Source organism: Schistocerca serialis, chromosome 9 (assembly GCF_023864345.2).
Source record: "Schistocerca serialis cubense isolate TAMUIC-IGC-003099 chromosome 9, iqSchSeri2.2, whole genome shotgun sequence".
In the NCBI taxonomy this organism is placed as follows: Eukaryota; Metazoa; Arthropoda; class Insecta; order Orthoptera; family Acrididae; genus Schistocerca; species Schistocerca serialis.
Genome location: NC_064646.1, coordinates 351,912,253 through 351,926,180, shown reverse-complemented (window position 1 = coordinate 351,926,180; position 13,928 = coordinate 351,912,253). Strand labels below are relative to the sequence as shown.

Below are 13,928 nucleotides of genomic sequence, written 5' to 3'. Positions count from 1 at the left end.
AAGCAGGCATGGCTAGAGGACAAATGTAAGGATGTAGAGGCTTATCTCACTAGGGGTAAGATAGATACAGCCTACAGGAAAATTAAAGAGACCTTTGGAGAAAAGAGAACCACTTGTATGAATATCAAGAGCTCAGATGGAAACCCAGTTCTAAGCAAAGAAGGGAAAGCAGAAAGGTGGAAGAAGTGTATAGAGGGTCTATACAAGGGCAATGTACTTCAGGACAATATTATGGAAATGGAAGAGGATGTAGATGAAGATGAAATGAGAGATACAATACTGCGTGAAGAGTTTGACAGAGCACTGAAAGACCTGAGTCGAAACAAGGCCCCGGGAGTAGACAACATTCCATTAGAACTACTGACGGCCTTGGGAGAGCCAGTCCTGACAAAAGTCTACCATCTGGTGAGCAAGATGTACGAGACAGGCGAAATACCCTCAGACTTCAAGAAGAATATAATAATTCCAATCCCAAAGAAAGCAGGTGTTGACAGATGTGAAAATTACCGATCTATCAGTTTAATAAGTCACAGCTGCAAAATAATAACGCGAATTATTTACAGACGAATGGAAAAACTGGTAGAAGCTAACGTCGGGGAAGATCAGTTTGGATTCCGTAGAAAGGTTGGAACACGTGAGGCAATACTGACCTTACGACTTATCTTAGAAGGAAGATTAAGGAAAGGCAAACCTACGTTTCTAGCATTTGTAGACTTAGAAAAAGTTTTTGACAATGTTGACTGGAATACTCTCTTTCAAATTCTAAAGGTGGCAGGGGTAAAATATAGGGAGCGAAAGGCTATTTACAATTTGTACAGAAACCAGATGGCAGTTATAAGAGTCGAGGGGCATGAAAGGGAAGCAGTGGTTGGGAAGGGAGTGAGACAGGGTTGTAGCCTCTCCCCGATGTTATTAAATCTGTATATAGAGCAAGCAGTAAAGGAAACAAAAGAAAAATTTGGAGTAGGTATTAAAATGCAGGGAGAAGAAATAAAAACTTTGAGGTTCGCCGATGACATTGTAATTCTGTCAGAGACAGCAAAGGACTTGGAAGAGCAGTTGAATGGAATGGACAGTGTCTTGAAAGGAGGATATAAGATGAACATCAACAAAAGCAAATCGAGGATAAGGGAATGTAGTCAAATTAAGTCGGGTGATGCTGAGGGAATTAGATTAGGAAATGAGACACTTAAAGTAGTAAAGGAGTTTTGCTATTTGGGGAGCAAAATAACTGATGATGGTCGAAGTAGAGAGGATATAAAATGTAGACTGGCAATGGCAAGGAAAGCGTTCCTGAAGCAGAGAAATTTGTTAACATCGAGTATAGATTCAAGTGTCAGGAAGTCGTTTCTGAAACTATTTGCAGGGAGTGTAGCCATGTATGGAAGTGAAAATGGACAATAAATAGTTTGGACAAGAAGAGAATAGAAGCTTTTGAAATGTGGTGCTACAGAAGAATGTTGAAGATTAGATGGGTAGATCACGTAACTAATGAGGAGGTATTGAATAGGATTCGGGAGAAGAGATGTTTGTGGCACAACTTATCTAGAAGAAGGGATCGGTTGGTAGGACATGTCCTGAGGCATCAAGGGATCACAATTTTAGCATTGGAGGGCAGTGTGGAGGGTAAAAATCGTAGAGGGAGACCAAGAGATGAATACACTAAGCAGATTCAGAAGGATGTAGGTTGCAATAGGTACTGGGAGATGAAGGAGCTTGCACAGGATAGATTAGCATGGAGAGCTGCATCAAACCAGTCTCAGGACTGAAGACCACAACAACAACAACAACATGTCAGAAGTACAAGAACAACGGAGCAAGGACTGAGCCTTGTGGTAGCCCATTGTTGAGAATTTTAGTGAAGTTCATTTGTTCTCCAGTAATAACTTGAAAAACTCTCCCGGCAAGCATGTTATCGACGCGTCTGATACAGGAGGCCTTGTCTCCAGACAGTTTCATAGGCTGCGCTTATTGATGTTTTTTTTTGCTTTTTCTGGTAGCCTGTCTCTATATATGTTGTCAGGGAAAGTACTTGATCAGTGCATCTTCTATTAGGTCGAAATCCTGATCGTCTAAAACTGATTCCAGTATTTTTGGGCTCAGTCTGTTGCCATTATATTTGAGTAAAATTCTGCAAGCCATTTCTTGGCATATTCCCCGCAGTGAAAAAGGAATTCTGGGTATATTCCATCCAATGCAGGTCCCTTTCCCCGCCTTGACACTCTTCAGCGCTTCTCTGACTTCATTGGGGGTAAATTTCGAGGAATACTGGTCCAAAGGTGTGCTGTTTTCTTAAGAGCACTAAGTTCAGGGCGTATTATTCTTGTATGTTTCTTGTCCTTTGGCGCTCTAGATGTTGCCTATATGTGAGCTGAAATCCTGTTTGCAGAAATATCTGTTAAGTTGTGATGTAGTTCGTTAGCTCCACCTAGTTTTGGGACGAGAGGCCTGTCTACTAGATCTCAAATAGATAAAGTATACTTACAACCACCCAGCATGTGTTCAGCCCATTCTGGTTCTATTTTCATAAACTAAAAACATCTATATTGCAAAACAGCTGAAAGAGGAGCAACAACACTGTGATTTTCAGTATTTCATATAATTATTGTCCCATTTAAAAAAAATGAAGCGCTTTCATTATCTGGTCGTTAAGAGGTATAATATTATGTTAAAGGTTTAACACAGTAAGTCAAATATTAATGGTAGAAACAGTGAATATGTTTTAGGCAGATTAACTCACGACACGCAAATCACCCAAAACTGTCTGTATTCATCCAGGTGGCGGTGGAAGTCTGTCAGATAGAGCACTACACTCCAGCTCTGGAAGACCAGGGGTAGAAATTTTTCTTCGTTCCGGTCCCACCATGACGGTCACAGGTCCAGTTAGCATGCTCTCAGATGGGTTCCGGGGGTCTTTCTAGGGGACTGCTCCAAATATGCGTTGTTAATTTCGTGGTGTTGCACTTTTCTCACATAGAAGGGTGTATATTATAAGAATGTCCGCTTAATTTGCTAGATAAGGCTCACTATCAAAACACTACGAGCTGACTTTCAAGCAGAGACAATATCATAGCTGTTTCCACCTTCTCCAACAATTATCATGTTAAGAACGGCAAAAATTCTCGATGAGTTCATATGGTAGCGTACAGACAACAGTTCTTCACGTGCGCCATTCGTGAGCACAACAGTGTGAATGACGGCAGGACTGAGGATTAGGGTTCAGAGTCCTGTCGGTGAGAAGGTAATTAGAGCACAAGCTCTATGGGCGAAAGGAAAGAGAAGGTAATCGGCCGTGACCTTTTCTAAGGAAGCAACCGAGCACTAGCCTTAAGCGATTTAGGGAAAACACAGAAAATCCAAATCTGAATAGCTAGTAGGTGATTTGACGGAACAATAAAGAAGTCTAATCGTTTTACATAACGTTACAGGCACCTTCTGGAACCATGGAATCGGCACAATTCTACGAGAATTGGCGTCACCTCAAGGCGATCTTTGAGAGAAATTCGTTATTACACAAGAAAATACCAAAATACAGCTGTGGTGATTAATGCTAACAGATAATTAGTTACATGTTCCAAAGATCATTTGAACGATTCTTTTATCGAGATGGTGTGAACGAGTCAGTCAACAGGGTATGTATAGACGTTTAGTATTAACGTCAATGAACACATTTTTTTAGCTCTACTCCTCCAATTATAGTCAATAACTAGTCCTTTTACAGGTTCACAAGCCGCGACATAGTCGCGAATACAAATAGTAATCCAGGTACGGTCAATTTCTTTTTTTATTTTAAATTCCAGTCTTTGATCACAACATAAAGTCCTTCGTCGAACATTTTACTGTACCGGGCTATGCAAATAAGTCAATGGCATATATGTACTCGTCCCAGAGATACGATTTTAGGTTGGATTTAAAACTTGTTTTTCTATCTAACAGACTTTTTATGTTATTGGGCAAAAGATCAAAAAAATTTAGTGCTGCATACTGAACTCCTCTCTGAGCCAGCGACAGCTTTAACAATGGGTAATAAAGGTAAAATTTAGGAAATCTGTGGTAAGGTCTTATGGGACCAAACTGCTGAGGTCATCGGTCCTTAAGCTTACGTACTACTTAATCTAACTTAAACTAAGGACAACACCTACACCTATGGCCGAGGGAGGACTCGAACATCCGACGGAAGGAGGTCATTTTCCCGCTAGTGTTGTAGTTACATATATCATTGTAATTCTCAAGTCGTGTTGGACTGTTTATCATGAAGTTCAGCACCGAATAAATTTATTGTGGTTGCAGAGTTAAAATGCCTAACTCCATGAAGAGGTGCCAACATGACGACCGCGGATGAACGACTCGCATCATTCTTACTACTCGCTTTTGTGCAATCAGTATTTTCTTTCTAAGTGATGAGTTAACCCAGAAATATTCCGTAAGACAACTTTAAACATAGCTGTGTGCAGCAACCGTGAAAGTATCAGACTGATGTCACCTGCTTCAGTATACACAAGCAGCCCTTAGCGGCAATCTTTAATTTTTAACTAGCAAAGCCAGTAAAACTTTTACGTAGGATGTTTTATTATGTGACGTGGCCTTTTTGGTGTTAAAATGACGAGAGCTGTTATGCTCAACTTTTTACGTATGTAATATAGATTATGATGAAGACTTCCTGAATTAAGGAGTCGAAATCATGGTCAATTCGACTATAAAATCCATTGCAACCAGTGGGCTGTCTTTACTATAAAAAAAAATCCGTAAGACATTATTGAGTAGAAATACGCAAAATTTGTCAGGGAACTGATTTATTTGTTTCGAATACTCGTAATTATATGAAGAGCAAAAGTAGCTGAACTTAACTGTTTGAGAAGCTTGGTAATATGCTTCTTCCAGTTCAAGTTTTCATAAATATATACACCAAAAATTTTGGAGTCCTCTACCCTACGTACTGACTCCTGCTCATGTGGTACAACAACTGTTAGTACGACTATTTGTTGTACAGAATTGAAGATAGCGTCTTTTCTCAAATTAAGAGTGTGTCAATCTTCAGAGAACCACTTCTCTGAAAAACATTGTTAACACTCTCTTCCGTTTTTTCTCTGTAATGAGACTTATTATAACACTAGTATCATCTGAAGAAAGTACCAGTTCTGCTTGTTGAATGTCAAGTGAAAGGCTATTCTGAAAGTAGGTTGATTTTATTCGGTATTCCAATACACCATGTTATTCTCCATTCTTTTGGCTACCAAACCCTATTTTTCAAGATAATCTCCGTTCTTAAGGCAGCTTACTGTGACGGCCTGTATGTCCACATCGTCCACTCTACGAGTCGACGTCGTAGATAACGTCTTGCTGTATCAATGATCTCCCCATCATCCACACATTGCATCTTTCATTAGGCCAAACAGACGGAAGTCGGAAGGTGCGAGATCAAGGCCGTATGGTGGATGAAGAAGAACGGTCGCTGAAGTATTACGAGCTCCTCTCTGGTACGTAGACTCGTGTGAGGCCTTGCGTTGCCATAGAGAAGGAGAAGTTCGTTTGCTCTTTTGTGGAGACGAACACGCTGAAGTCGTTTCTTGAACTCCCCAGGTTAGCACTATACTTCAGAGTTGAGCATTGCACCATGAGGGAGAACATCATACATAGTAAGCCAGCCCTTCAGAGACCCGGGAGACCGTCGCCATTGACTTTACCGGCTAAGCATGCGGCTATGAATTTTTTCTTCGGAGGAGAGATGGTGTGGCGCCACTCTATAAATTGCTTTTTTGTTTCCGGTTCGAAGTAATGAACCCATGTTTCACCACCTGTGACGATGTTCGACAAAAGTTGTCACCATGAGTCTCGCAAAGCGCAAGCAGTTGCGCACAGGTGGTCCTTCGTTGCTCTTTATGATCTTCTTTCAGACGGAGGGGAACCAAGCGGGCACATCTTTCGAGTACCTCATCTGTGAGAGCTACCAACAGATACGTCCAGTTGAGTCTCGAAGAGTTTCATTATGATTCCTCGATCACCTCGAATAAGAGTATTTTGGACAACATGGTTGTGGAGAGAAGCAGCTATTAGTATGATTAATCAATAATTCAAAAACAGTCTTAATCGCATTTATTATTATTATTATTATACCGCCAACCGGTTTCAACCTGACGTACGGGCCATCTTCTGGGCGTTTACACCATTGTTCAACTGCTAGAGGTGTCACTCCTGTCTACATAACGGCCGTTATGCAGACAGGAGTGACACCACCAGCAGTCCACCAATTGTGTAAACGCCCAGAAGATGGCCCCTACGTCAGGTTGAAACCGGTTGGCGGTATAATAATAATAATATATGCGATTAAGACTGTTTTTGAATTATAGAGTAAGAGTGTCCGCACGTTCCAACATTACAGCAGTCACAACTGTGTGCGGCCGCCCTTCACGCGGGGGATCGGAGAGCTTTGCGCGATCTTGCTGCGATGATGAGAGTTGCCTCGCCCAACGACTCACCGTGCTTTTGTTCACTGCCAGATCTCCGTAGACTCTCTACAAGCCCCGTGAATATCTGCGATACTCCAGTTTTCCTCTAAAAAAAAAAAACTCAGTGACAGCTCTCTGCTCGGAACGTCCCTTCGCTACTGACCCCCATTTTGGAGGATATGTCGCCACCTATCGGAACTCTGCATTTTTTCAACTGAAATTAGCGGAGAGAAAAAATGTGTTGCGTTGCGTATTGAACGCTCCTCATATAAGAAACAGGAGCGGACCCAAAACTGAATACTGTGGGACTGCCTACGTGATTTCTCCCCACTCACAAAGGTTGTTCAAATTGTGACTTTTCATGCTTTCCCGACGGATCTGTTGCAAATACGCCTCTCGGGTTTTCCGCCAGATCGTATTGTGTAAATCGCACAATATTTCTTCGATGCAACTGCTCGACATCATCAGGTGGTGGTAGCTGCTGCTGTCACTGCTGCAAGGCGCGACTGATGATAATCGCGCGGCGGCGTCGGAATTTATCATGACGGGAGCAGGCAGTACGCGTCTTCCCACGCACGGGTATATCATCAGTCGCGCCTTGCAGCAGTGACAGCAGCAGCTACCACCACCTAATGATGTCGAGCAGTTGCATCGAAGAAATATTGTGCGATTTACACAATGCGATCCAGCGGCAAACCCGTGAAGCGTATTTGCAGTTGTTCAAATTATTCAGTGTGTCTCTCTGCTTCCTGTTTGTTAAGTACGATTCAAACCAGTTGTGTGTTAAACCATCTGTTCCATATAAGTTACGTCTGTTTAAGAGTATAACATATGACATAATTAAACGCTTTGGGAAGCTCACAGAAAATACAAACTAGCGGCATTTTATTATTGAAGCCTTGTGTGTTTTTGGGCGGTGAATTCTAAATAGCATTCTCAGTCGAATAACTCTTATGGATTCCAAAATGTGATCTGCTAAGTAAATTGTTTCTACCTAAATATGTGATTACTCTTGAGTTAATTAATTTTTCAAATATTTTGGAAAAATGTGACGTAAGGAAACTGAACGTTAATTAGTTATGTCTTTCTGGAAACGTTTGTTACAGTAAGGTTTAACAGCTGCGTACTTCCGCATTGACATAAATAAGCTATGGAACACAAAATGATGAATATTGCCCTTTCTTTAGAGAGGTGACTGATATTTAGTACGGTAGGTACAGGTAGATGGCGAGCAGGGTAGCCGCTTGGTCTGAGGTGTCTTGTCACGGTCCGCGCGGCTCGGCCCATCGGAGGTCCGAGACCTCCCTCGGGCATGGGTGTGTGTGTGTGTGTTGTCCATAGTGTAATTTAGTTTAAGTTATATTAAGTAGTGTGTAAGCTTAGAGGTCGATGACCTAAACAGTTTGGTCCCATAAGACGTTACCACAAATTTATATTTACAGGCAGATGGGCAGCTAGCGGTGTGTGTCGTGGCGCGGTGCCACCAACCTGTCGGACCTTGATCCTGTCGAGGCAGAAGGCGCCGGCGGGCAGCTCCAGCGGGGCGTCGTCTACGCCGTCGTCGTCTTCGTCTCCGGCGTCGTACAGCAGCATGCGGCCGTCGTGCGTGACGGTGAACTGGTTCAGGTGCTGCATCACCAGGGAGCGCCAGGGCGCGGGGCAGCCGGGCGCCGCCCCCGGGCTGGCGAGCCACGCCACCCCCGCCGCCCCCACCTCCTGCCCAGACGGCATCACCACGCGCAGCTTCGCAGACACCCACCACGGCAGCCGCGGTGGCGGCGGCGGCGACGACGCAGCCGTCGACGGCGTGGGTGTAGAACGAGCCGTGCGCGCCACCTCGTACCTGGCACACAGCAACAACACAGCACTCGTCAGTCCTGTCCCGTGCAAGCTACAGTACCTGGCGCCAGTTAATCCCAGTTTCCGGCTTGGAAAGATCCTTCCTGTTTTAAATAAGGGCTAGAGTTGTAAAATTACAGTAGACGCTCATAAGTATGCGTAGATAACTGTAGTTCTTCTGGTAGCCTTGGTCTGTTATGGGCGTACCCACACTACCTGTTTGCTTGATGTGTTTCGTGCACATCAGCGTTACCTCACAACCAACGCTTCCTTTACATAAGCGATAAATGTCTCACTAGACTCCCCTAAAAACTGCATGTGGTGAACTGTCTAGAAAATGAGTGAGGGTATATAAAGGGCCTTGTAAACTACGGAACATTTCTGTTCTACACTGAGGTCACAAAAGTCATGGGATTCTTCCTAACACCATGTCGGACACCCTTCTACCCGACGTAGTGCAACAACTGGACGTGGCATGGACTTAAGATATCACTGGCAAGTCTTCTGCAGAAATACTGAGCCACGCCGCCTTTATTACCGTCAATAATTGCGAAAGTGTTGACGGTGCAGGATTTTGTGCACCTCTCGATTATGTCCCATGAATGTTCCATAAGATTCATGTCGGAGGATTTCGGTGGGCAAATCATTATTCGCCGGAATTGTCCAGAATGTCCTTCAGTTGCAAACAACTAAGGCCCGATGTCATGGAGGTGGAGGAGGAGATCAGTGTTTAACGTCCCGTCGACAACTATGTCATTAGAGACAGAGCATAAGCTAGGATTAGGGAAGGATTGGGATGGAAATCGGCCTTGACCTTTCAAGGGAATCATCCCGGCATTTGCCTGAAACGATTTAGGGAAATCACGGAAAACCTAAATCAGGATGGCCAGAGACGGGTTTGAACTGTCCTCCTCCCGAATGCGGGTCCAGTGTGCTGACCACTGCGCCACCCTGCTCGGTCCGGTGTCATGGCATCCATAAAAATTCCATGGCTGAACGGTAGCCTAGCCTAATATAGCCATATGCAAACAATGACTGTTCAGTTGGACGAGAGGACCCAGTCAGTTCCATGTCAGCACAGACCACACCATTTAGGAGGCGCCACCAGCTTGCATAGCGCCTTGTTGACACCCTGGGTCCATGGCTTTGTGGGGACTACCCCACACTGGAGCGATGCCATCAGCTCTTACCAACTGAAATCGGCACTCATCTGACGAGGCCACGGTTTTCCAGCCGTCTAGAATTCAACCGATATGGTCTCGTGTCCCGGAGAGGTGCTGCAGGCGATGTCGCGCTGTTTGCAAAGGCATTCGAGTCGGTCATGTCCGCATCTCGTGGTCGTGCGGTAGCTTCCTCGCTTCCCGCGCCCGGGTTCCCGGATTCGGTTCCCGGTGGGGTCAGAGATTTTCTCTGCCTCGTGATGACTGGGTGTTGTGTGAAGTCCTTAGGTTAGTTAGATTTAAGTAGTTCTAAGTTCTAGGGGACTGATGACCATAGATGTTAAGTCCCATAGTGCTCAGAGCCATTTGAACCATTTGAGTCGGTCATTTCCTGTCATAGCCCATGAACGTCAAGTTTCGCCGCACTATTTAACGGATACGTTCGTCGTAAGTTCCACATTGATTTCTACGGTTAATTCACGCAGTGTTGCTTGTCTGTTAGCACCGAGAAAGCAAACGTGTGTTGTGAGAGATAATGCCTGAAATTTGTTATTCTCGGCGCACTCTTGACATTATGTATCTCGGGATGTTGAGATCCCTAACGAATTCCGAAATTTAATGTTCCATGCGTCTAGTTACAGTTACCACTCCAGTCTGTTAATTCCCGTCGTACGGCTATAACCACTTCGGAAACCTTCTCACATGGATCACCTGTGTACAAATGAGAATTCCGCCAATGCACTGTCCATTTGTACTTTGTGTAGGCCATCTGTACATCTGCATATCACTATCCCACTACTTTTGTAACCTTATAGTACACAGCTATCCTCCAGTCTGTTACTTCAAAATAAACAGTATTTATAGCAAAATTGAAATTGTCTATGCTTAATTCAGCTTTTATTCGAAGATTTTTAATTTGTGACGTGAAACAGAGAGATGCTGCAGTAATAATAAATAAAACAATACAGGTTTATCGTACAGCGCTAGAAAACGCGATTTCCTCGACGAGAAGATAAAATTTAAAAAACCGCAAAACAAAAATGTATAAATCGTCGCTTTTAGCTTGACGATGTCCACTATGGACAAACGGTAGTTACTTTTATTCTAAAGAAGGTTGGCTTATCCCGACTGAAACCTAGGTAAATCTAGGTGTACTTTGCAACTGAGGCTGTTGGTTTTTAAAATTAAAATTAAGGTCCCTTCCCTTGCAGGATTCCCATTTGAATTCCCGAGGCATTTCCATAATACTTGTGTGTTGTTCGAACCTGCCAGTAAAAAATCTAGCAGCTCGCCTCTGAATTGTTTCCATGTCTTCCTTTAATCTTACATGGTGCGGATCCCAAACACTCCAGCAGTACACAAGAATGGTTTGCATTAGTGTACTGTAGGTGGTCTCCTTTACAGATTAATCCCGTTTTCCTAAAATCGACCATTCCCTGTTGCGATCCTTGTGCTCTTCCATTTTATATACCTTAACAACGTTACGCCTAGATATTGAATGGGCGAGACTGTGTCATGTGGCACACTACTGATGCTGTATTCGAACATTTAGGGGTTTATTTTTTCTATTCATCTGCTTTAACTTTCATTTTTCCGCTTTTGGAGCTTGCTACCATTCACCACACCAACTAGAAATTTTGTCAAGTCACCTTGTATGCTCCTACAGACACTCAACGATATCTTCTCATACACCACAGCATCATCAGCATACAGCCGTAGATTGCTGCTCATCCTGTCCACCAGATCAATTATATATACACACAATGGCAGCAGACCTATCACACTTCCCTGGGGCACTCCTGAAGATATCCTTGTCTCTGACGAACACTCACCTTTGAGGATGGCGTGCTGGGTTCTGTTACTTAAGAAGTCTCTAATGAGGAGAAGGAAGAGAAACAAAAATCTAGGAAGTGTGCCTTTAGGGTGGTCTACAAAGATGCTCTACTTTTAGCAATGTCCTTGCGCCCTTTCACAGATGGCGATTTAATAAAAGAATACTTGTTAGTTGCTGCTGAACATTTATGTCCACTTTTGATGGGACAGTTTCGCGAACACGACAGCTATGCATCGCACACAGGTAATGCCAGACGACGTTCAGAGCAAGCTTTGTAAAATCTTTATAAAGAGTATGTTGTTTGTTCTCCGTCGCTCTATGAAAGTGTAGATAACATAGGCACACAGTTGCATGTGACATTCTTAACAGGGTTGAAGAAAGTGAGGAATATGTCTACATCTACATGGTTACTCTGCAATTCACACTTAAGTGCTTGGCAGAGGGTTCATCGAACCATTTTCATACTACTCGAATGGCGCGTGGGAAAAAGGAACACCTAAATCTTTCCGTTCGAGCTCTGATTTCTCTTATTTTATTATGATGATCTTTTCTCCCTACGTAGGTGAGCGTCAACAAAATATTTTCGCATTTGGAAGAGAAAGTTGGTAACTGAAATTTCTTGAATAGATCTCGCCGCAAAGAAGACCGCCTTTGTTTCAGTGATTGCCACCCCACATCGCGTGTCATATCAGTGACACTCTCACCCCCATTGCGCGATAACACGAAACGAGCTGCCCTTCTTTGCACTTTTTCGATGTCCTCCGTCAATCCTACCTGGTAAGGATCCCACACCACGCAGCAATTTTCCAGCAGAGGACGGACAAGTGTAATGTAGGCTGTCTCTTTAGTGGGTTTGATGCATCTTCTAAGTGTTCTGCCAACAATGCGCAGTCTTTGTTTCACCTTCCCCACAATATTATCTATGTGGTCTCTCCAAATTAAGTTGCTCGTAATTGTAATTCCTAGGTATTTAGTCGAATTGACAGCCCTTAGATTTTTCCCATTTATCGTATACCCAAAATTTATCGGATTTCTTTTAGTACCCATGTGGATGACCTCGTACTTTTCTTTATTTAGTGCCCATTGCCACTTTTCGCACCATACAGAAATTCTCTCTAGATCATCTTGTAATTGGAATTGATTTTAGTAGACGGTCAATTACAGCGTCACCTGCAAACAATCTAAGGGGGCTGTACAGATTATCACCTAGATCATTTGTCTAAATCAGGGACAGCAGAGGGCCTAGGACACTGCGGAACACCAGATATCACTTCTGTTCCACTCGATGATTTACCGTCTATCACTACGAACTGTGACCTCTCTGAGAGGAAATCACGAATCCAGTCACACAACTGAGACGATACTCCATATGCACGCAATTTAATTAATAGTGGCTTGTGAGGAACGCTATCAAAAGCCTTCTGGAAATCTAGGAATACGGAATCGATCTGAGATCCCTTGTCGACAGCACTCATTACTTCATGGTGCACAAGAATGATATTTTCTGAATCCGTGTTGGTTATGTATCAAAAAGTCATTTTCTTCAAGGTGATTGATAATGTTCGAGTACAGTATATGCTCCAAAATCCTACTGCAAATTGAGGTCAGTGATATGGGTATGTAATTCAATGGATTACTCCTATTTCCTTTCTTGAATATTGGTGTGACCTGTGCTACTTTCCAGGCTTTAGGAACAGACCTTTCGTCAAGTGAGCGGTTGTATATGATTGCTAAGAAAGGCGCCATTGTGTCTGCATACTCTGAAAGGAACCTGATTGGTATACCATCTGGACCGGAAAACTTGCCTTTCTTAAGTGATTTCAGTTGTTTCGCAACACCTAAGATATCTACTTTTACGTCACGCATGCTAACAGCTGTTCTGGTTTCGAATTCTGGAATATTTACTTCGTCTTCTTTCGTGAAGGAATTACCGAAAACTGTATTTAGTAACTCCGCTTTAGTGGCACCATCATCGGTAACATTTCCATCGCTATCGCGCAGTGACGGTATTGACTGTTTTTTGCCACTGGTGCTCTTTACATACGACCAGGATATCTTTGGGTTTTCTACCGTATTTTGAGACAATGTTCCTTTGTGGAATCTATTAAAAGCGTCTCGCATTGACGTCCGCACTAAATTTCGAGCTTCCGTGAAACTTAGCCAGTCTTGGAGATTTTGCGTTCTTCTGAATTTGGTATGCTTTTTTCGTAGCTTCTGCAACAGTGTTCTGATTTGTTTTGTGTACCATGGTGGATCCGTCCCGTCTCTTATTAATTTATGCGGTATGAATCTATCTGTTGCTGTCGATACTATACATACTGTAGGTCTGCTGTGGAATTTATTACTTTATGTGTCTACAAACGGGGAAAATAATACGTGGCTTGAAGTAAGTGACCTTCAATGTGACAGTTTATTCAAACATTTCCCTCAGGATCGATTTGCTCGTTTACACAAGTTTACTCCTCAGAGCTTCCTATCCTGTTTCCTGCGGCGATGGAGGGGGCACAGCACTCGCTGCTCACAGAACTCCACTCACTATCTGGTCGCGGAGCACGTTAGCTGGGAAGCCCTGTATTAAATGAGCGGAAATTTTAAACACTCTAAGTGCCATTTCTACATAAGACGGGTTTTCAGTGCTATTGTGTTATC

The 13,928-nt window shown here is 43.3% G+C and overlaps 1 protein-coding gene across 2 annotated transcripts in view; it reads right to left on the bottom strand.

Moving 5' to 3' along the window:
- Positions 1–13,928, bottom strand: part of LOC126418977 (probable G-protein coupled receptor Mth-like 1) — a 382,615-nt gene that overhangs the window by 308,564 nt on the left and 60,123 nt on the right. The window contains exon 2 of one of the 2 annotated variants that reach the window (XM_050086023.1): positions 7,935–8,289. In XM_050086023.1, the coding sequence (XP_049941980.1) occupies positions 7,935–8,289 (355 nt within the window). The remainder of the gene's footprint in view (positions 1–7,934; positions 8,290–13,928) is intronic. The other variant, XM_050086024.1, reaches the window with a different exon arrangement.